We start from the raw sequence: 25682 nt of genomic DNA on the forward strand, positions 1-25682 counted from the left end.
TCACATGACTGTGTACTGTGCTTGACAGCTAAAATAACAATAACCTTGTTATTGTCCAAATATTTATGAATCTGACTGTATGTACTACACCACATGATGACGCAAAACTAAAGTACCTGATTTGTGTACATTATAGGTTAAGACTTTTAATGGAGTTGTATTGAACATGTATCATCTTGTGTCTTGTGAGATCCATAGCTGGCTGCCCACTCCCGTCTGCATAAGAGTTAAAAATACCCGTTCCCAAGACTTTGTGCTGACCTCCAACTTGTACCACCACAAGAATTCTGCTATCTGTATCAAAATATTGCCAGATGTGGTGTTTTTCTTATATTGTTTATTGACTTAATGTAGACACAGGCATGATGAATATATGAAAAGTGATTAATCTGTTATCTCTCACTCACACAGACATGAATATATTTCCATTCAACATCTACCCTTGTCACTTTCTCCGAGTCATCCACATCATTGCACTGGCTCATTGTCAGTCCTATTGAAACGGCAGTTAAGATGTCTATATGTACCCCCAAAAGTGTTACTTACATATACACACACTTTCACAGGAACACAGAGAGCAGTCATCTTCAGCAAGAACATTCATTTACCTCACTGAAATGCCATGACACAGAAAACATGTAACCCTTAACTAGCACACTGAACCATTCACTAAATTGAAAAGAACACTGCACAGCTCCTATCCACAGGTCATGTTATTGATATCGTTTCCAAACCTAACCACAGCAGAAAAAGGACACTGAAGAAACATTGAGAGAGGCTACATACAGGGAAGACAGATGAATAACTAAACAAAAGCACTGAAACCACAGCAAGGGGCTTAGCAAGCAGAATAAGCAAAGGTCATTGACAAACCTATACATACAAACTGTGACTGCAGCCACTGGACCTTTTTAGAGCCCTTGTCAGAGACTGCCTGTCTGAATGCATAATTCTGCCATGCTACATACCCTGAAAAGAATTTAGTAAATACATATATGAATAAATTTAGCAGCACAACATGAAAGCCACCAGTGGTCCCAATATCTACCACACTCAGTTACTTCAAAGGGTGCATGGACCCTCAGTAAAATAAAAGGAAACGAGTGTAGGGTGAGGGGTTAGAGGGATAATTTACAGTGTTAGACATCAGACAAATGCTAAACATGGACAGTCATCATAGAGCTTTTCATATGTAAAAATCCTAAAAAGGAACAACACTTATATAGTCAACAGTTAGCTACATAAATTGGCCAATTTATTTAAAACATCTTCCACTGTTGCTGTACACAATTTGTCAGCCACCCTCTACTCTAGCCATCAATGGAAAGGGCATACCACAGATCGACTGAGAAGGTACAATTTGGTGGTAGACCATTTCCAGCACAGTAATCCTATAGTCTTTCATCAGTGGTCAATTTTTGAGCAAAGGAAGGCTGTGGATAGATATTGGTTGGCAGACTATTCAACATTAAGGTGTTTAAACAGCCCCCAACCTCCTTTTAAAATTCAGAAGAAAAAAAATGACAACCTTTTTATATGGCAGACTTGACTTGCTCAGACTGCTATGGCAAAAACATTATGCCACCTCCTGGTTTCCAACCAGAAGCATTTTGGTGACAGAACAACATTACTCCAGAGCTGACTCAACATAGCTGGGAACAGTTTGAAGTTATGCAAACTGCTGAACCTTGTCACTGGAAAAAGGGTAATGCACAATTAAAAAGGTTAAAGATTTGAGCTACTAATGCATAATGGGCAACTAAATAACATCTATTGTGTCTATTAAGGTGGAACTATACAGTGCTGTGAAAATTTGTCTTTATTGTTTAACCTTTTGATCTCCTTTTGTGAAAAATGCACAAACATACTCTGCGCTCAAGGATATCAAACAATTGCAAACAAAACACAGGTTTATCCAAAACAATATCTGTTAAAGATAGGAGTGCAACAATTATTGGCACCCTTTTAAGTCAATACTTTGTGCTACCTCCCTTTGCCAAGATAATATACGAGTCTTCTCCTATAATGCCTGGTGAGTTTTGAGAATACATGGCAAGGGATCCGAGACCATTCCTCCATGCAGAATCTCCCCAGATCCTTCAAAGTTGGAGATCCATGCTGGTGGACTGTCCTCTTCAGTTCAATCCCAATCCCATTTGAAGTTCCAGTAGTGTCTGGCAAACGGAAGACACTTGAGTTTATTTTTGGATAAGAGTAGAGGCTTTTTTCTTGAAACTCTTCCAAATAACTTGGTGACTTCGGAATGTTGTTTTGGAGACTTTCTGACCCCAAGATGCAATTAATTCTGCAATTCTCCAGCTGCAATCCTTGGAGATATTTTGGCCACTTGAACCATCCTCTTCACAGTGTGTTGAGACAATACAGACACATGTCATTCCAGGTTGATTCATAACATTTCCAGTTGACTGGAACTTCTTAATTATTTCCCTGATGGTGGAAGTCGGCAATTTTGATGCTTGTGCTATTTTCTTATAGCCACTTCCTATTTTCTGAAGCTCAACAACCTTTTGCCACACTTCACAGCTATATTCCTCGGTCTTACCCATTGTTATGAATGACTAAGGGAATTTGGCCTATGTGTTACCTCATATTTATACCCCTGTGAAACAGGAAGTCATGGTTGAACAATTTCCTGTTCCTAGTCACCCAGGTGTACTAAAATGTAAATTATCAATGGGAATATACTTCAAATATATTTCTCTAATATGAATTCATAGGGGTGCCAATAATTGTTGCACACCTATATTTAACAAAGATCATTTATTTTTGGATAAACCTGTGTTGTGTTTGCAATTGTTTGATATCCATCAGAGCAGAGTATTATTGTGAATTTTTTTATTAACAAAAGATCAAAAGGTTAAACAATAAAGACAATTTTTCACAGCCTTCTTTGCTCATCTTTTCAAGGGTGCCAATATTAGTGGAGGGCACTGTATATACAGAATTTTCAGCCTCAAGTATAATGTATGGCCAGTAAAAATATTTAAATATTAACAAATCACACCAACAAGCTTGCAAGTGGTTTCAAATATTCCTGTATTTATTGATGTCATCATTAACAGGCTGTCAACAGGTTAGTTGTGTGCTATCTACATAACATTATCTCTACAATCAAAGAGGATGTGCACTAGTATTTTTTTAAATATCTGACATTGGACTACAATTAACAATGGAAAGAATGCCAAGAATAGTATGAAGCTGTAAGTTTTCTATAATGCTAAAGTATCTTTGAAAGACTCAAGAACATAGAGGAAACTAAAATTTGCTTTATTTCTCCACCTGACTGCCAAGTATGTTCTTTCCCTGTGAAAGGAAAGACAAGGAGCTCTGGCTACCAAGCCACATACTTACATTGACTATAGACTCTTTGAAATTGACATGTAGGCGGTAGCTGGACATGGCAATGACTGCATCCTCTGCCCTCCCCACATACTTTGTAAACTCTCCATGCAGCTCTGGGAAAGGCACCTACAAAAAAAAATTGTACATTTGAACATTTAAAAGTAAATTTATTCTAAAATCAAAAAGTCACAATTATTGGCAACTCTGCATTTAGTTCTTTGAGCAACCTCCCTTTGCAATCATTAGAAATAGCACTTCGTCTTCCCCTATAATGTCTGACGAGATAGGAGAATAGACAGCAAGGAACCTGAGACTGCTCATCAAAAAAGAATGCCTCCAGATTTCAAGGTCCTCTCTTGTAGACTCTCCATCACCAATTTTCACTGAGCCATTTTTGTGTTGATTTGGATGTACATTTTTGATCAGCCATGACCCAGTTATAGCTCCAGAGGCAGCCAGATATTTATTTAAAATTTAAAAAGGTATGTCATCATGGCATGTATCCTAACCTGTGTTGGGTAAGTTACTCAAAAAAAGTAATCCACTACAGATGACTAATTACTAGGGCTGCACAATTAATCGGATATCGATTGCGATTACGATTTTGATTGCCCACGATTAAATGAACATGATCAACTGCGATATTGACGTTTAAAGTTTGTCCTCCGCTCATAGAAAACTCCGCTGTTTTCTCCACTCAAATCAAGCGCTTCCTACACTTACAGCCAATCACATAGAGCAGCGCAGGGCTGAAGTCATTTTGTATTTCCAAAACCCGCAAACGGAGTTAGCATTTTAGCGTTCGAGCTGCCAGTTTCTCTGTGAGCTCCAGCGCTTGAGCAAGGGGAAATCATGACACTAGCTAGCATGATGCTAAATGGCACTACAGAGGTTGTCGGGGACATTAAACATCATCACGCTGAATGGGAAAAAACTTTACAGATAAACTCAGGGCTCTACAGTGCGACCATTTCACTCGCATTTGCGACTGAAGTACTTTGTGCAACTGTGACTAAATATTTATTCGCACTGGTGCGAGTGACCTGTTCGAAGTTGTATAACACAATCGGAATAAAAACTACAGGAACTCCAAAATGCATCTACAATGAGCAACAGTTACTTTCACACTGCTTTTCATCTCCTCAGTCAACCGAACAAGTGTGTAAATACTGCAGCGAAGCCATGATGACGAGCAACACTGTACATCATCTGCTTCTCTCAACTTCCCGATCTCACAACCACCATCTTTTATTGATCCCGCACTATGTTCCTAAATTCTGTCATAATTGACAAGCTCAAGTTTTCTCATGCCTACTTGTGTTATATTGTGCCACATTAACGCTACCATCTCATAAATAAATAAATAAATAAATAACACTAAGCTTCAACTGTGCTCTTAAATTTTTGTAATCTCCTAAAAGAAATTGTCTTGCGTCTCTCCTCCTGTAAACACTGTTATTGTCTTTTCTGCATATGCCTGAATTGTTTTCATTTATATTTGATGCATATTTTCATTTGGTTGATGGCATTTTTACTTATCCTATATTTTGGGTACAATTTTATTATTTTGCTTCTACGAGATGCACTTTAAGGATCAGTCTAATTTGATGCAAAGATTTGTACATTATCAGGAATGTAGCACAACATGGTGGTGAAAGCAGCAGTCTGTTTATTTAAATGCTGTGCAATAAAAATATGTTGTCCCTAAAATCGATGAATAATCATGATAAATAATCGAGATCTCAATATTGATCAAAATAATCGGGATTATCATTTTGGCCATAATCGTGCAGCCCTACTAATTACTACTTTAAAATGCAATTTGATTACATTATTGATTACTGCATGTAAAAAGTAATCAGGTTACTCATTAGTTTACTTTCAAGTTACTTTCTAAACCTACCAAATCTACAAAAAATACACTACAAAGTGAAACTCATAGTTCTTTCAGTAATTTTAGCGCACGTTCCCTGGTGATTCATTAAAGCACATGATCATTGCTCAACTCCTGTAAAATTAACCTAAAAACACCTATCCAAGGCATTCCCAAAGTACAATTAAAGCTGTTCTTGAAACATCTGGAGTACATGCATGGTTTTGGACTCTTTTGAAAGGTGACACTCTGAAGTTTTTCCCCAGTAATCAGAATCACTGTAAGTGGTATTGAGTAATAGAAGTTTGAACACACTGAAATAGAAAGGTCCCCCCCCACGCCTGATTTTTACTGCATACAGATGCCTGCAGATGACTACAACTGGGAACTATTAGCTGGAAAACACAATTGCACCACAGTATGAAGCCTTATCTAGTCCAAGTTCAAAATTGATAACAATACCAAAGGAAATTTTTCTAAGGGTATGTCCATGCATTTGACCAAAATCACCTTTTGGAAACTCTTGGTTACCAGGAAAACATACAAAGGATAAAAAGGCTACTACTCTTGATTGATTTTTTCCATAATTTTGGGCACTAATGCAGCAATATACAAAATGTTATTTTAAATAACATCATAATTTAAACCTTCATGCGCGCTTATGCACAGAAAAACGAGACACTTACCACTAATTACTCAGCTTTACGTATAGACTTTAAATTGAAGTGTTGAAACTCATCCCTAAAGCAGCATATCATATTTTTCAGAATTTCATTGGCTATACGACACGCCAGTCATCAACACAATTGGTTGCAATAGGTTAGAGCTTTTCACAAAGGAAAGGGGGAAGGCACTTCCCTTCAGCGCAGACTCTCATTGGCTATTGAAGGCTATGGACAGGACATGGAAGCTCCTATTGGTTCAAATGAGGTGTGAATCAAAAAGTCCAACGGGCATTTTGAAGTCAAGAGATAAGGAATATTCACAAGCGAACGGAAGTTATTACGGAGAATACATGAAAGATTAGACACATCTGCCGGTAATTTGAAATGACACAGCAAAAGTCCATGGATATTGACAAATTTTGTCAGGATGTTATCGATCAGTGGACTGCTGTGAGGCTTCATAGGTGAGTTGCCTCAGTTTTGTAAGCGTTTGTTTGTATGTTGGTGGTCTGCCAGAGACGCTGATTGTAGCTGCTGTTGTGATTGTATCTTGAAATGGTTTATATCAATCGAATCACAAGAATCTTAGCTTTCCAAAGATATATCGCAGGAGTACCTATGTGCACACAAGCTGCGTACATGGCATAGTTTTACACAGAATTTTTAACTGATGCAGCCATGCAAAATGGGATTTATTTTAAAAATGGATTTTACTTAAAATTGTTTTAACAATACATTTGTAATGCAAGTAACAATTTTATTGACATCAGTAACTATAATCAAATTAAATCAATTTAAAATTAATGTGTTACATTACTGTGTTATCAGAAAAAGTAATTAGCATACAGTGACGCGTTACAAAGTATACCCAACTATGATCCTAACAAGTGCCTTTAAAAGAAAAGCAGCCTACATAATCACAGTTCCTCCACCATACTTACCAGTGGGGATTAGGTTCTTTCTTCTGCATAACCATCTGACCACAGAAACTAGTTCCAGGCTAAGTTACAGAAGAGCCTAGCAAACTCCAATCACTTATGTTCGTCATTAGATTAAATAAAAGGCTTTCTTTTAGCACACCTTCCAAATAGTTTTTTGGCATGGAGGTGGCTCTCTTTCAATAAACTGGACTACATCTGACTCCAGCAGGCAACGCAGCGTGAGTTGAGACTGTTTCGTCTTAGTTTTCACGGAGACATGGATCAACGACAGAGTTCCGGGTGCCACCATTCAGCTAGATGGGCTCGCTTTGTTTTGTGCCGACAGGAACACAGTTCTGTGCACTAAGGCTCTCGGTGGTGGCTTGTGCGTTTACGTCAACACTGAATGGCGGAAGAACTCTGTGCTAGTCTCTATTTACTGCTCATCCCTGGTGGAGTTTCTGACTGTTAGATGCAGATCATTTTATTTACCATGGGAATTCAATACTGTTCTTATAATCACAGTATATATTCCTCCCAGCGCAGAAGCTAAGGAGGCTTTGTGAACTGTCTGGGGCTAACAGCGAACTGCAGAATATGCACCTTGATTGCCAGACATTTCAACCATGCAAATCTCAAATCAGTGTTCCCTAAATTCCACCAACATGTGGACGTTGCAACAAGAGGGGTGAACACGCTGGATCTTGTTTACACAAACATCTCCGGCGCAGACCAGGCAGAGCCCCGCCCCCAGCTCGGATACTCAGACCACATCTCTGTTATGCTAATCCCAGCATACAAACCGCTTGTCAGATGCTCCAAACTGGTTTTGAGGTAGGTGAAAACCTGGCCAGCAGGAGCCATCTCTGCTCTTCAAGACTGCTTTGAGCATACTGACTGGCACATGTTCAGGGAGGCTGCAACTGACAGCGACTCCACCAATTTGGAGGAATACACGGCATCGGTGACCAGCTACATCAGCAAGTGAATTCATGATGTCATTGACTCCAAGACCATCACCACACTCTCCAAGCAGAAGCCGTAGATGACTGCAGCGGTCCGGGCACTGCTGAGGACCCGAGACTCTGCGTTCAGGGCAGGTGACAAGACAGCCCTAAGAACAGCGAGAGCCAAACTGTCCCAGGCCATCAGAGAGGCAAAGTGTGCACATGCCCAGAAAATCCACAGTCACTTCACGTACAGCGGCTGATGTGAGGAAAACTCTATGCAGAGTCAACCTAGGGAAAGCCACTGGACCAGGAAACATTCCTGGCAGAGTGCTCAGAGGACATGCAGACCAGCTAGCAGATATTCTCACTGATATCTTCAACATCTCCCTGAGCAGCGCCATCGTTCCAACGTGATTCAAGGTCACCAACATTGTCCCTGTGCCGAAGAAGTGTTCAGTGTTCTGCCTCAATGACTACCGTCCCATTGCACTCACACCCATCATCATGAAGTGCTTCAAGAGGCTCGTTATGAGGCACATCAAGACCATGCTGCCCCCCTCACTGGACCCCCTGCAATTCACATATTGTCCCAACCGCTCAACAGATGATAGCATCGCCACCACCCTACATCTGGCCTTCACCCACAAAAGGACACCTACGTTCAAATGCTTTTCATAGACTTCAGTTCAGCATTCAACCCAATCATTCCTCAGCACCTTACTGGAAAGCTGAACCTACTGGGGCATCTGCAACTGAATCCTGGACTTCCTGACTGGGAGACCTCAGTCAGTCCAGATCGGGAACAGCATCTCCAGCACCACCACACTGAGCACGGGGGCCCCCAAGGGCTGTGTGCTCAGTCCATTGCTGTTCACTCTGCTGACTCACAACTGTGCAGCAATGCACAGCTCGAATCACATCATCAATTTCGCCGATGGCGTGACTGTGGTGGGTCTCATCAGCAAGAACAATGAGTCATCATACAGAGAGGAGGTGCTGTGTCTAATGGACTGGTGCAGAGCCAACAACCAGTCTCTGAATGTGGAAAAAACAAAAGAGATGGTTGTTGACTTCAGGAGAACAAGGAGCGACCACTGAACATCACCAGCTCCATAACCAAGAAAGCCCAGGATCGTCTCTATTTTCTGTGAAGGCTGAAAAAAGCCCATATCCCACCCCTCATCCTCACTACGTTATACAGAGGAACCACTGAGAGCATCCTGAGCAGCTGCATCACTGCCTGGTTTGGAAATGGCAGTGTTTCGGATCACAAGACCCTGCAACAGATGGTGAGGACAGCTGATATCATCAGGATCTCTCTTCCCTCCATCATAGACATTTACGCTGCATCCGCAAAGCCACCAGGATTGTGGATGACCCCACACACCTCTAACACAAACTCTTCGCCCTCCTGCCGTCTGGAAAAAGGTACCGAAGAATTTGGGCCTTCACCCTAATGGCCAGACTGTGTAACAGCTTCTTCCCCCAAGCCATCAGACTCCTCAGTACTCAGTGACTGGACTGACATGCACACACACACACACTGAACTGAACACCATCCCACTCCCTTGCAATTTTTGCACCTTTCTGTACTGACAACCTGTATTTTTACTGCTAATGTACTTATAAAAAATATTATATTCAATTTCTTGTCACCACTATACTCTTTACCTGGTTGCTACTGCAATACCATATCCACATATGGTACAAGATAATCTGCTGAATACTATGTCATAGTATGTTATGTTTATATTCACAGTATTAAAAAAAAAAAAAAAGTTTTATTATATTGATATTCTTTTACACTACCTGTTATATCAGATACTTCCATACAAGAACTGTGTACTGGTCAGCAATACACTGTTTCTTACTCTGCCCATTGTCCTGTTTTAGTAGTTACTGTACTGTCTTGTGTTGTTTGCACATGTTTGCATGTGTACTTTATGTAGAATGTGTAGGGTTTTTTTTTTTTTTAGTTCTGTGTCATCTCATGTGGTTAGGGTGTTATTTTATGTAGCACCATGGTCCTGGAGGAACATTGTTTTGTTTCACTGTGTACTGTACCAACTGTATATGGGTGAAATGACAATAAAAAGCCAGTTCACTTGATCTAACGGTAGATTTAAAGACTTGGCGAACACAGAATGCTACCATCTTCTGCAACTCTCCAAACATGTTCTCATGGTCTCAAACTCCTCACAGTGTGTAGGAGCAAAATACACTTGCATACTCTTCCAGGCAGGTTCATTACAGCTCCCGTTGTTTTAAAGTTAATGATAATTGCTCTAAGAATGGATATGTGCATTTTCAAGAATGAGTTATTGTTATAGTCATTGCCTGATTTATGAAGATCAACACACGTTTCTCTCATTTTCTTTTTTAATCTTCCCCATGTTAATGAATATCTAAGGGAACTACAGTTCAGCATTTAATACCATAATTCCTTTCAAGCTTGTCACCAATCAATAGGAATTGGGTTTAGTCAGCCAGCGATCTGTGCAACTTGACACTGGACTTTGACAGGGAGGCCACAGGTGGTCCAATGGCTGATGAAACAGCCTACAGAGAGGAAGTTTGAGCCCTGACGACTGTCACCCAGGGCAATTTCAGCTGCTTCTATCCAGCAGGCACTACCAGAGCATCCAGGGGTGCACAAATAGGCTGAAAAACAATTACTTTTCCCAAGCCATCAGACTGTTAAACAATCAGTGACAGCATAATTTGCTAAGCTTTTTCGCACACTACTTTGCACATTGCACACTTAGTATGTACATTACCCACACATATTCATGTATATTTTGTGCATCTCTTGTGTGTTTTTGTATACTGAAAATGTATTAAATGTACCCTTATTATTCTTTGTATTTGAATTTGTATATTTTGTTTATTAGATGTTATATGTTAATATATGTCCAGTATTTGTTAGTGGAGCTAACAAGAATTTCATTGTACAATTTTCCATGTGTCAACTGTGCAAATGACAAATAAAGGACTTTGACTTCATTCACACCCCAGTGAAGTCGGATTTGACGGCAAAAGAGTTTTCAAAACAAAATATAAATGGGAACATGCTTTGGTTGAATTTTGTTCATAAGAACTTCTAGGAGTACCAGCAGAGGTGACACATGTAGCACTGTTAATAAAAGGCTTTCTAAAAATGTTTTTAGGATACATTTTCTTTAATTAAACAAATTTCTCTCATATACATTATTAAAAAGAAATAACACACTGGTGAGCTCAGGAACACCAAAAGACCAGGAGGACCACAGAAAACAACTGTGGTGAAAGACAAAAGAATTCTTTCCCTGGCAAAGTAAAACCCTTTCACAACAGTTGGCCAGATGAAGAACACTGTCCAGGAGGTAGGCTTATCTATATCAAAGTGAACAAACAAGAGGAGGCTTTACTTGAATCAATACAGAGGGTTTCAACAAAATCTAAACAACTGGTAAGCCTCAAAAAAGGAAGCCCTGATTAGAGTTTGCCAAAAACATCTTTAAAAAAAAAAAAGCCCATAAAGTTCTGGAACAACATCCTATGGACAGATAAGACAAAGGGCTATATTAACTGCTTAGATTTAGCCAAATGCTTCAAAACTCACTAAACAGGGTTTCACAGTGGAGAGCGACATTGACCCAAAGCATTCTTCAAAAGCAACCCAAGTTGGCAAAAAGTGGAATGTTCTGCTCTGGCCAAGTCAGTCACCTGACCAAGTGCTGAAGGCAAAATTCAAGGCAATATGCCCCAAGAACAAGCATGAATTGAAACTGCAGTAAAGGCCTGGCAGAGAATCATTGGGGAAGAAACCCGAAGTCCACCTGAACTCCAATACACTGTTGTAGACAGCTAAAAAAACAACAAATTCATCAATCTTCAAATATTTATGTACAAAAGCTTGCGAAGACCTAAAATTAAAATCTTAATTTAACTGTACAGCTCAGTTCATATCGAAATGAGTGTCTCACCTGTAGATCCTCCTCCTCCAGGACAGGGGGCTTTCTTGGGAAGATTTGATTGGCCTGGACACACTCCAGACTCTGCTGTCCCTCCTCATCCTACCAGATAAAACCCAGGGTTTATATAAGGATAGAAGTGCCCTACAGTAAGAGCTATGTGCAAACATGATAACCTAATGGTTGGCAATACAATCCTACATGCATTTTCTACACTAAGTCAAAGGCATTTACTGAGATTATTGGCCCATTCAGTTATAATGTGCATGTTTAACCCACCACCAAAACATTCCCAACAATCAACTCTGTCTTAAAACAAACAAGAAAATGGAACTATATCAATTACATGGAGAATAACACCATAAAACAAAAGGCAGCAAAACACTGAACTGCACACAGCACTTAGCACAAGGGGGAGATTCCAGACACACTTAGCCATTTGCACTGCTTTTGTCCTCTTGGCTGGTCTAGGGTTGTTAAATTTACATTCAAACTTCTAATATTTGTTGAAAATGCACCAGCAATGTTTTTTGAAAAAGACAAATCTAGAAAGAATAGTTCTAATGTCAAATAATAGAGTCACATTCAATATTGATGGGGAATTTACCTGCTTAAATAAAGTATAAAGATTTCACAATATTGTATTACAGTAGTGTACTCTTTGTAATGTTAATGTAATCTTTGTAATTATTTCAGGAGATCAGGTTTTCACAACAAGGGCAGTTTTCACATGTTTTTGTTGATGCATGTTTCTTATCAACTAAAATGTCACTTACTAATATTCGATGCCAATTTAGTCAAAAATAGACTAAAATTAATAAATATACATGATGAAATATTGACTACATTTAAAGGATAATTTCATCAGAAGAAAATAACTATGCAATTATATTATCATTATATCGGTGGTTTAAAGTGGTCTTAAAATGACTATCATAATTTATCGCAATTATTTCTGGAACAATATATTGTGCAATAAAATTTGTTATCGTGACAGGCCTAGTTATCTCTAAATCTGGCAGAATAGATGGTTTTCACCTCAAACGCCTCTCTGTGTAAATCCACAACCACTCATCCACTCCACAACCAGTTACAAACAATAACAACTATTAAATTAATTATGATTAGAGATGTAGTGATCTTCATACAGTGGGGGAAATACATATTGAACGCGTTAACATTTCTTTCACACAATATATTTCCTATGAGGCTATTCACATGAAATTTTCACCAGACATCAGTATTAACTCAAGAAATCTGGGAATATAAAGAATTCACAACATTAGTTAAGTCCACAAAAAATGTATGCGTAATACTGATGTCTGGTGAAAATTTCATAGGAATAGCCTCATTGGAAATATATTTACTGAAAAAAAAATGCTGACATGATCAATACTTATTTCCCCCCACTGTATTTAGATACAATACTAATATCAGAGCTTAGGCAAACACCAGATGTGTTCATGCATATCTCTGTTGTGCCTCAACACATAGCATAAAGTATGTAAGTTAATCAGAATGGAAAAAAAAAAAAAAACAACAACTCTGGTTTGATTCTAATCCAGCACTTCATACCTGTATTGACCCATATACTGATATTCAACACTGCATCTGTACATCTCTATGACTCTTCTATAAGCAATCTGTCACGACATCTATGCAGCTTTCATTTATTAGTTGGTCTATATGTAATTTGTGTGGTCAAATCCTTTAGGAAATATCTTGAATGCTGTGACTACATGACTATTCTCCACACATCCATGGAGACATTGCTCATGTAAGGAGCTCTTCAAATCAGCAAGCTGCATTAGCTGGTTAATGCAATGTGTATAAGGTATTCCATTAGGTATACTTAAACACACTTCCATAGGGTAAATTTAATCATGCTTATGTGTGGCCAAATTGGTCATAGAATGTGTGTGAATGCCCACAAAAAAGAGAGGTTGACCATGCCAAAATCTAGTCCAGCCCAAATAATAAAATGACTTGAGAATGACTTGGGGAAAAAACAAAATCAGCAGACGCACGGTAAAAGTATGAAATCTTGACAGATAGATGACAAATTAAAGAGAAAACCCAACACAAAGTGTGTTAGTAAGATCCTAGGCCACCATGATCCATCAAAACAGCTTCAATGCACCATGGTATACAGTGGTGCTTAAAAGTTTGTGAACTCTTTAGAATTTTCCATATTTCTGCATAAATTTGACCCAAAACATCATATTTTCACACAGGTCCTAAAAGTAGATAAAGAGAACCCAATTAAGCATATGAGACAAAAATATTATACTTGGTCAATTATTTATTGAATAATAAATAATTTTATACATACATACATACATACATACATACATACATATACACATTATATATATTATTTATATATATATATATATATATATATATATATATATATATATATATATATATATATATATACACACACACACACACACACACACATATACATATATATACATATATACATACACATATATATGTATGTATGTATGTATGTGAGTGGCAAAAGTATGTGAAGTTTTGCTTTCAGTATCTGGTGTGACCCCCTTGTGCAGCAATAACTGCAACTAAAAGTTTCCGGTAATGGGAGAATTTTAGCCAATACCTCAGTACAAAACAGCTTCAACTCTGGGATGTTGGTGGGTTTCCTCACATGAACTGCTTGCTTCAGGTCCTTCCACAACATTTCTTTTGGATTAAGTTCAGGACTGTGATGTGGCCATTCCAAAACATTAACTTTATTCTTCTTTAACCATTCTTTAGTAGAACGACTGTGTGCTTAGAGTCGTTGTCTTGCTGCATGACCCAGTTTCTCTTGAGATTCAGTTCATAGACAGATGTCCTGACATTTTCCTTTAGAATTCGCTGGTATAATTCAGAACTCATTGTTCCATCAATGAAGTCAAGCCGTCCCGGCCAAGATACAGCAAAACTGGCCCAAACCATGATACTACCACCACCATGTTTCACTGATGGGTTAAGGTTCTTATATTGGAATGCAGTGTTTTCCTTTCTCCAAACATAACACTTCTCATTTAAACAAAAAATTCTATTTTGTTCCACTAGTCCACTAGCTTGTCCATGTGATTGTTAGCAAACTGCAAAGTTCTTTTTGGAGAGAAGTAGCTTTCTCCTCGCACACCATTGTTATTCAGTGTTCTCCTGATGGTGTACTCATGAAAATGGAGTTTAGAAGAGACTCAGAGACTTAGAAGAGACCTTTAGTTGCTTAGAAGTTACCCTGGGTTCCTTTGTGACCTTGTGGACTATTACACATCTTGCTCTTGGAGTGATCTTTGTTGGTCACCACTCTGAGGAGGGTAAAAATGGTCTTGCATTTCCTCCATTTGTACACACACATCTATCTGACTGTGGATTGGTGAAGTCCAAACTCTGGATATCGTTTTATAACCTTTTCCAGCCTGATGAGCATCAAGAACTCTTTTTCTGAGATCCTCAGAAATCGCCTTTGTTTGTGCCATGATACACTTGTACAAACATTGGGAAGATGAGACACTTCTAGATCCCTGTTCTTTAAATAAAACAGGATGCTCACTCACACCTGATTATCATTACACCTGACTCTAATTACACCTTCAAATTAGCTGCTAATTCTAGAGGCTCACATACTTTTGCCATATATTAGATACTGGATCATTTTCCTTAATAAATAAATGACCAAGTATAATATTTTTGTCTCATTTGTTTAATTGGGTTCTCTTTGCCTACGTTTAGGACTTGTGAAGATCTGATGATGTTTTAGGTCATTTATGCAGCTATATAGAAAATTCAATTCAATCAAGGTAATATTTATTATACTGATTATAATAAAAGCTTTTATTAAAATGAATGCTTTCCTTTGTTTAATCACATTTTATTGGCTACCAGTTGCTGGTAAGAAATAGGATTAGCCAGTCAAGATGATGCATTTTTCCTGTTTGAAAGTTACTAACCAGATGGAAACACTATAAGCACAGAGATATTGAGATTAGAGTCAGTAAAGTAGCTTGCTGGAGTTTACTGCAAAGGAAAAGCAGATCAAGATTTATAATATAAGGTGTATTCTTCCCCCATTATTAAGAATGTGAGTTTAATCATTTCAGTGGAACTGTCATAAAAGAATTTTAGGGCAACTTCATTAATACAGAAATATTCATAAATATTATAAAGATTGCTTGGTAGAAGATTGGGCCACACATGACTAAATAACAAATTAGTGTTCTCACCGCTCCTAATGCTGTCTGCCATGCACCTGTAATACATGAGCACGTCACACTTTCCTTAATTGTCACACTTAATTTTAATAGTACAGATCAAGAAAACAATCATGATTTATTTTGTATATTTCCTCATCCCACTCAAATAAATTTCTGGTTATCCCACACAATGTGATTTCTTAATTGTTTTTAGACACAAGTGTGATTTACATCAAGCGCAGAACACAGTTAACCTGTGGTCAAGCCAGCTGTAGTAGAAACCAGAATGCATGTACATACAGCAGTTTACAGTTAAAAAAGTTACCATCTGTCACTTTTATTTAAGCACTTTAATGTGAGCTCACACATACTACAGATCTGCTGTGAATTCTGTATAGTGTGAAACGTTGAGCAGTAATATACTACAGTCCATTTCAATATTATTTTTCCAAGTTCACGGGCCTTGTGTTTAACACACAGGATATAGAGTCTAAAAGTCTCTGATAATCTACTGGAGGGTTGGACACCATTTTCAACAGGAGGTTCCCTCAGTTGGTGTCCATTAGAAGTGACAGAAAAGAGAAGGACATAAGTGGAGGATCTTATTCTGCTCTTTACCATGGTCCTGGATGAAGGAGTATGGGTGACAGTTGTTGGCTTTTGACTGAAATCTGTCACTTCCCCAACTTGGCCTGCAGCTGTGACACAAACATAATAAAACATTCAGTAAAGGATCAAAGAAATGGAAAAAGTTAGTTTAGTAGAAAAAGTTTAGTAAAAGATGGCTAGACCTGAAAAAACATCCATATAAACATGTTATAATATGGACAACACTGTAGCAAAATAGAAACTGTATGTTCTATAGTTACAGTTATGTGAAAAAGTATTTGCCCATCCCGATTTCATCTTCTTTTGTATATATCTCATACTAAATTGTAGCGCTGCACAATTAATTGAATATCGATTGCGATTACGATTTTGACTGCCCACGATTAAATGAACATGATCAACTGCGATATTAACGTTTAAATTTCGTCATAGAGCGGCGCAGGGATGACGTAATTTTGCAGTGTCAGTTAGGGTTTTAGCGCTCGAGCGGCCAGCTTCACTGTGCGCTCCAGCGCTTTGCGCGAGGGGAAATCATGAAACTAACAGGAAAAAACTTTGCAGATAAACTCAGGGCTCTACAGTGCGACCATTTCACTCGTATTTGTGACTGAAGTGTATTTTGTGCGACTGTGAATAAATATTTATTCGCACCGGTGCGAGTGACCTGTTCGGAGTTGTATAATACAATCTGAATAAAAACTACAGGAAGTCCAAAATGCATCTACACCGAGCAACAGTTACTTTCACACTGCTTTTCATCTCCTCAGTCAACCGAACCAGTGTGGAAATACTGCAGAGAAGCCATTATGATGAAGAGAGTAACTCTACATCATCGGTTTCTCTCAACTCTCCGAGCTCACAACCTTTTATTGATCCTGCAAAATAACCTGAACTTTCACCTGCTCGTGTAGAGACAGCGGCCTCATGCGGAGTAATTAATAACAACGCTACAAGGTGGGTTTAATTCAAACTTCTTTATTTAAAAAATCCTCACCAATCTTAATCAAGAGTAGCAACTGTTCGGTCTGTAAACATACAGCACGCTGCAGCTCTCCTTCACTAATTTTAATTCACTTCATTTAAACTCATGTTTGCCAGATATCACTAGAAAAGTAAACTCCAGTTTCCATGTTTTGATTAATCCCCCCCAAAACACAATATTATTAGCAGACATGGACACTATACTGGAGAACCGATATAAAAGGAACAACAGATAAACAAACAAACAGAAAACTAATAAAATATAAAGACCGAAAATGTGCTTAGTAATAAATAAATAATTTAATATAAAAATAGATATTATAATAACTTCATAAAATATAAATAAAATGAGAAATTAAATGGTTTAATTACTATGGGTTGCATTTAATATCAATCTGACATTAATCTTAGTTCGCTATTTCCTTAGAAAGCTATTAGCCTTTTTCCTAATATGGATCATACTTGTGTTAGTTTGCTTTTAATTAGGACTCTTTATTGTTTAAGATATTTAAAAATAAATATTTTTATGCTTGTTTATTTATCAATTAACCAACGGTATTCTTTATTGCTATTATTTTAATAGCACTTCGGTTTTAATATCTTTCGGTTAAGCCATTCCTTTGTTGATTTGGATATGTGCTTCATGTCATTGTTGTGCTGAAATTCTTTTTCATCTTAAGCTTACTAGCAGACACCCAAAGGTTTTACACTAAAATCAGTGGGTATTTGTATCTACTCCATCCATCTTGATAAAAGCCCCAGTTCTGGCTGAGGAAAAGCAGCCCTAAAGTATAATGCTGTCACCACGATGTTGCACTGTAGGTATATTTTTGGGGGGGATGGGTTGTATCCACCAAACATACCTTTTGGAATTATTATACTTTTTTTTTTTTTTTTTTTTTTTTTTAAATCTGATCAAGTTCCTTACTCCAGTGGTTTTCACCCCATTTGTGTCCAGTTGCAACTCCCCAAAATTTGGCACCAGCTCCCTCTGGATCCCTAAATCATAATACAGCAACATCCAATTTCTTCATTAAGAGGAATGCAACCCCTTGGCTGTGCAATCTGCTACTGTTGTGAACACATTACTTTGCTACCTCTTCCTGTGTGCTCCTAGCATGTAAATAACCATCATACACAATAACCATCAAAAGCACAGAATAAGATAGCATTGCTGACCAGAACTCAACAAAACGACTACCTATGTTTGGCTAAGCAGCACCACACACTGCCATGCTAGTTACTTTGGCCAAGTGTGGCACCTGGGGAAGTAAAATAATGATGTGTCTCTTTGAAATGAAAAAGCATGTTGAATTACACTAATTGAAAGAAAAATGCATTATATTAACAGTTATTGTATTTGAATTCATTGTATTTTGCACTAATTGAAGGAAAAATATATTGTATTAACTGTTCTTGTATTTTAATGCATTTTTAAAAATTCAATAAATCAATATTCTCCTTCCAAAGTTCATTACCAAATATTCATTTTTTAAAAAATATTTAAATACCACCAATAATATTCGACAGGTAAATATCGGTCCATTTAAATTCGCTTTGAATATTCACTTCCACAAATTAAGGGGTTCAGATTCGGTTGGATAGTCAACACTGCACATCCTGGAACTGCAGAAAAGCAGTACAGTATCGATGCATGATCTCCAGCTGCTGTTAGTCCGTCTCCACAAGCAAGCGGGTGTTGATGAAGACCAAAGCAAAAGGTAGAGTGAGACCTTTATAATTTGATTTGTCAAAATGGACCAAACGGTAAGTACTAGTTATGAAAGGCCCAATATATATGTGACAAAGCTGATTAAGACACCAAAGTAGTGTTTATGCTTATGTTAAATGTTACTCTTTATCCCTGTGTACATATAAGCAGCTTTCTCAGTTTACTTTTGGCATTTGGCAGACACACTTATCCTTGCATAGCAAAGGGAATATAACTAGTTTCCCACTGACGCGGATGTAAAGAACGAACATTTCATCTGAGGAAGACATATTTTGCTCTCTGTTGCTTTGCTTTATTTCACAATGTTTAATATTTGCTGCTGTGTTTGATTCCTTAACTTTATATCGTGTCTTGTGGACCAGGTGCTGAAATACTGGGGTTGCCCTCTTACATCAGGATTCCCGCATCATAATAAGCAGAGACAGAGTGTGTGTGTGTGTGTGTGTGTGAGTGAGTCCACACTATAGAATACTGCCTTCAAAGGTGACTGGCTATGTCACCAATGACAGGATACAACACTGATAATACTGTTGTTTTTTTTTAGATTATAAACAAAACAGTTATATCTTGACTGCCATATTGGGACTATTCATTCTTGCCATAATATTAAAGAGACACTGTCCCCACTATTGACCTGCATTTGCATGATTTACTTGACAACTGTGATGGCGTGATGATTAAATGATAGTAAAAGAGCATTGTTACTATCCTGCTAATCTACTGGCCATTTTGCACGTGTTGCAACATGCTGTGTTTGTTTAACAAGGGAGACAATAAAGTGTTGAGGTCAGCACACCTTGTCACTTTTGAGCAATTTTCAAAAGACAAAGAAGAGCTGATGTGCCTTCTACCAGCCAGGATAGTAATAGGTATAGCAGTTCTTTTTTCCACGCAGTGTGTGTTTGAATGTCAACGTATATGTTATGATAAAGACATGACTAAATCGTTTTGTGGTTTGTCACATCATCTCATGGCAAGAGACAAAGAGGCCAACCTCAGGGGCCATAATCTATTCACAGAGAAATGACCAGGTCAGCACAAAACTTTATATTGCATTCAAAATATACATCTATTTATGTATTGTAGATCTTTTCTGGTAGTTACATCTTTTTCTCAACAGGTCCTTTCCTGGATTGTTCTCAAATTGCAGAGGCAAATAACACATTAGATTAGATTCAACTTTAATGTCAGTACACAGAGTACAAGTACAGAGCTAATGAAATCTTTGATCAGGCCTACCACCGTGATGTCGTCTGTGAACTTTATTATGTTGTTGGAACCATAAACAGGAACACGGTCATAGGTGATGACGGAGGAGGAGAGATTATCTAATTTAGATTTAGGGTCTGTTAGTCAAAAAGTAAATAATTTAATTGCAGAGGGATGTGCTGATACCAAGCTGGCAGAGCTTGGAAATCAGGTTGGAGGGAATCACAGTATTAAATGCTGAGCTGAAGTCAATGAAGACATGTGAATTTTGACTGTCCAGGTGGGTTAGAGTACAGTGGACTGCCGTAGAGATGGCATCAACGGCAATGGCCATCAACGACATTGGCCTGTTGCGGCAATAGGAAAACTGGTGTGGGTCCAATGGAGCAGGGAGACAGGATTTAAGGTGGGACAGAACCAGTCTCTCAAAGCACTTGGCAACGATGGGGGTGAGTTCGACAGGACGAAAGTCATTTAGGGCCAATGCAGTTCAGTGCTTCGGTACTGGCACAATGGTGGCAGTCTTGAAGCTAGTCGGGACAGCTGCCTGGGCAGGGACAGATTGAAAATGTATGTAAAGACCTTGGCCAGCTGCTCCGCACAAGCTCTAAGCACACGCCCAGGAATTCCATCAGGGCCAGCTGCCTTCCATGCATTCAACTTGCTCAGAGTAGAGCAAACATCTGAGGTGGAGAGTGTGAGCGGAAGTTCATTAGGTGGTAGATCCACTTTGAGGAAGACCTCCTTGTTACCCCGGTCAAAGCAAGTATGGAAATGGTTGAGTTCGTCAGGCAGGGAGGCAGAGCTGGAGGGAGGCGCAGTGCTGGGTGATTTGTAATCTGTGATGGACTGTATGCCTTGCCACATATGCTGGGGGTCAGAGGAATTGAAGTGCTCTTCGATCCTCTGTTTGTGTGTGTATTTAGCCTGACAGATTCCCCTCCTCAGGTTGGCTCTGGCTCAGCTGTAAGCCTCACAGTCTCCAGACCTGAAGGCTGCATCTTTTGCTTTGAGCAGGAGGAGAACCTCTCTTCATCCAGAGCTTCTGATTGGGGAAGGTTTTTATTTTGTTCTGTGTGGTCTCTCTACCCACACACCTCCAGGCCAGAGTTGGTATAAGTGTCAATGTTAATCTGAGAGTTTGTGGTGGCCTGTGCAACAAACACACTCCAGTCTGTGTGCTGGAATTGATGCTGAAGAGTGGAGTCAGCACCCTCCAACCAGATCTTGATGGTCCTCGTTGTGGGTTTCACACATTTGATGACTGGGATATACTTGGGGAGCAGGAACAAAGACAGATGGTCAGACTGTCCCAAGTGATGGAGGGGTGTGACTTTGTAAGCATTAATTGCACTGGTGTAGACATGGTTCAATGTTTTATCTCCCTTTGTGGAGCAAGAGATATTTTGATGAAACTTTGGGAGAACAGATCTTAAAGTGCAATGATTAAAGTCCCCAGCGACAATAAAGGCCCCATCCAGGTGCAAAGTTTGTAGCTTGCTAATAGTGGCCCAAAGTTCTTTCATAGCCACTTTTGCATTAGCATCCGGCGGTACATAAACTGCGGCTGCCACAATATACGTAAACTCCCATGGTAGATAGAACGGCCTGCACTTAATAATCAGGAACTCCAGACCAGCAAAGCAATAGGTATCAACAATGACACAGTCCTTGCACCATGTTTTGTTTATATAAATGCATACACCCCTGCTTTTACCTGAGGCTGCTGCTTCTCTGTCAGCCCTGAAGATAGTGCATCCATCCAGATCTACCATGCTGTTTGGAACATCGTTACAGAGCCTTGTCTCTGTGAAGAACATGAGATTACAGTCCATGAGCCTTCTCTTTGTGATGGTCCAGATCTTTAGTTCATCCAGCTTGTTCGTCATTGGCGAGGAAGATGCTAGGTAGAGCTGGCCGATGTGGGTTTAGCCTTAGCTTAGCACGCAGCCCTCCACTCTTCCCCAGTCTTTATTTGCGGTCTCGACGCCGACGCCAGACACTTCCGGTCGGTGTGAGTGGTCCACATGTCCGTGGTGTTCTCTGTAGCTCCGGAGGGAGTTCGCCAAAGTTGAAAGGATAGTCCAAAACTATGTTAGAGCACCGATTGTTGAAGTCCAAAAGTCACTCTTTGCTATAGGTGAAGTACGCACAATTAAATTGAGTGAACACGCAGGAAATAACCAGGTAAATTATCACTATTTTCTGAAATCTGGTAAGACGCTGAGCTTTGTTTCACCTGCTGCCAACCTAATGTGAGCCGTCCCCTAGTGATCCGGATCAATCGCTTCATGCACGTATACATGCACCGTATACACACACACACACACACACACACAGTGGGGGAAATAAGTATTGAATGACTCAACATTTTTTCAGTAAATATATTTCCAATGAGGCTATTCACATGAAATTTTCACCAGACTTGGTATTAACTCAAGAAATCCACACATACAAAGAAATCCAAACATTAAAGTCCATAAATGAAGTTATGTGTAATAAAAAGGAATTAAACAGGAAAAAAGTATTGAACACGCTAACTGAAATTTATTTAATACTTAGAGGAGAAGCCTTTGTAATGACAGCTTCAGGACGCTTGCTGTATGAAGAAATAAATCGGCCACAGTATTTAGGTGTGAATTTGTCCCATTCTTCTAAACATTTTGTCTTTAAACCTTGTTCAAATGGATTCAAGTCAGGTGACTGACTGGGCCATTCTAAAGGTTCACACCGAGCACGATTAAGCGACATGAAAGTTTGACACAATGATGCTCTTGAATCGAAATAATAGATCCCTATGGAACTTTAAGGACCCAATGGACGATGGGCCGATCAGCTGGGTTGTGCCACCTAGTGCGCAGGCGTAAAATGCATTCTCGGTCAGCGTCACCTATCATGCAGGCATGAATTAGCTGAAGGCAACCAATCGTTTCATATATATATATATATATATATATATATATATATATATATATATATATATATATATATATATATATATACACACATATATAGATACTATATATACATTATATACACACACATGTATATATATAATGTATATAATATATACACATACATTATATATATGTATGTACAGATTATATACACACATTATATACACACACACGTGTACATACACATTATATATACACATATATAAAATGTATATGTGTACATATACTCATGTATATATATATAATTGTATATTATATATATTATACATATACACGTGTACACAATGTACACATAAATACATTTTATATACACATATATAAAATGTATATGTGTATATACACATTATATACATATATACACACATGTATATAGATAATGTATAAAATATATACACATATACATTATATATATGTACACGTGTATATACACATTATATACATATATAAATAAAATGTATATAAGTGTATATACACATTATATACATAATATACATATATACACACACATGTATATAGATAATGTATAAAATATATACACATACATTATATATACATGTATATATAATGTATATAATATATACACATATATACATTATATATATATGTACACATACGTGTATATACACATTATATACATATATAAATAAAAATGTATATAAGTGTATATACACATTATATATACACATATATAAAATGTATGTGTACATGTACTCGTGTGTGTGTATATATATATATATATATATATATATATATATATATATATATATAATTCTATATTATATATTATACATATACATGTGTACACAATGTATACACAAATACATTTTATATACACATATATAAAATGTATACATGTGTATAAACACATATACATATATACACACATATATATAGATAATGTATAAAATATATACACATATATACATTATATATACACACGTATATATAATGTATATAATATATACACATATATACATTATATATGTACACGTGTATATACACATTATATACATATATAAATAAAATGTATATAAGTGTATATACACATTATATACATTATATATACACAATGTATATGTTTACATATACTTGTGTGTATATATATTATTGTATATTATATATATTATACATATACATGTGTACACAATGTATACACAAATACATTTTATATACACATAAAATGTATATATGTGTATATACACATTATATACATAATATAAATATATACACACACGTATATAGATAATGTATAAAATATATACACAAATTATATATACACACGTATATATAATGTATATAATATATACACATATATACATTATATATATGTACACATTATATACACACATTATATACATAATATATACACGTGTATATACACATTATATACATATACACATACATTTCATATATGTATATACACACATTATATATATATATATATATATAAATATATATGTACACACATATAAAATGCATATATGTATATACTTATATATATTATACAATATATATAATATATATAAGTATATACACACACACACACATATATAAGTACATATATATAATATGTATATGTATATGTATATTATAAGTATATATATATACACACACACACACACATATATATATATACACACGTGTATATATACAATGTATATATATTATATATACGTGTACACAATGTATACACAAATACATTTTATATATATATATATACACATATATATATACACACACGTATATATACACATACATAATATATATATATATATATACACATATATACATAAACACAAATATATATATAATGTGTATGTATACATTATATATATATTCACATATACACATTATATTATATATATATATATATATATATATATATATACACACACACACACATATATATACACACACACACACGTGTGTATATATACAATGTATATATGTGTGTGTATATATATATATATATATTTTTTTATATATATATATATATATATATACACACACACACATATATACACACACACACGTGTATATATACAATGTATATATATTATATATACACGTGTACACAATGTATACACAAATACATTTTATATATATATATATATATATATATATACACACACATATATACATATATACACACACACGTGTATATATACACATACATAATATATATATATATATATATATATATATATATATATATATATATATATATATATATATATACACACACACACACAC

The 25682-nt window shown here is 37.0% G+C and overlaps 1 protein-coding gene across 6 annotated transcripts in view; it reads right to left on the reverse strand.

Annotated features, from left to right (window-relative positions):
- Positions 1-25682, reverse strand: part of mtmr3 (myotubularin related protein 3) — a 109282-nt gene that overhangs the window by 76558 nt on the left and 7042 nt on the right. For 5 of the 6 annotated variants that reach the window (XM_053624875.1, XM_053624873.1, XM_053624872.1 and 2 more), the window contains exons 2-4: positions 16560-16639; positions 11737-11826; positions 3373-3489 (exon numbers count right to left, since the gene is read on the reverse strand). In XM_053624875.1, coding sequence (XP_053480850.1) covers positions 3373-3489; positions 11737-11826; positions 16560-16562 — 210 coding nt within the window. In that variant the 5' untranslated portion in view covers positions 16563-16639. Of the gene's footprint in view, positions 1-3372; positions 3490-11736; positions 11827-15971; positions 15998-16559; positions 16640-25682 lie in introns of all 6 variants that reach the window. The other variant, XM_053624877.1, reaches the window with a different exon arrangement.

Source organism: Ictalurus furcatus, chromosome 5 (genome assembly GCF_023375685.1).
Source record: "Ictalurus furcatus strain D&B chromosome 5, Billie_1.0, whole genome shotgun sequence".
NCBI classification, from domain to species: domain Eukaryota; kingdom Metazoa; phylum Chordata; class Actinopteri; order Siluriformes; family Ictaluridae; genus Ictalurus; species Ictalurus furcatus.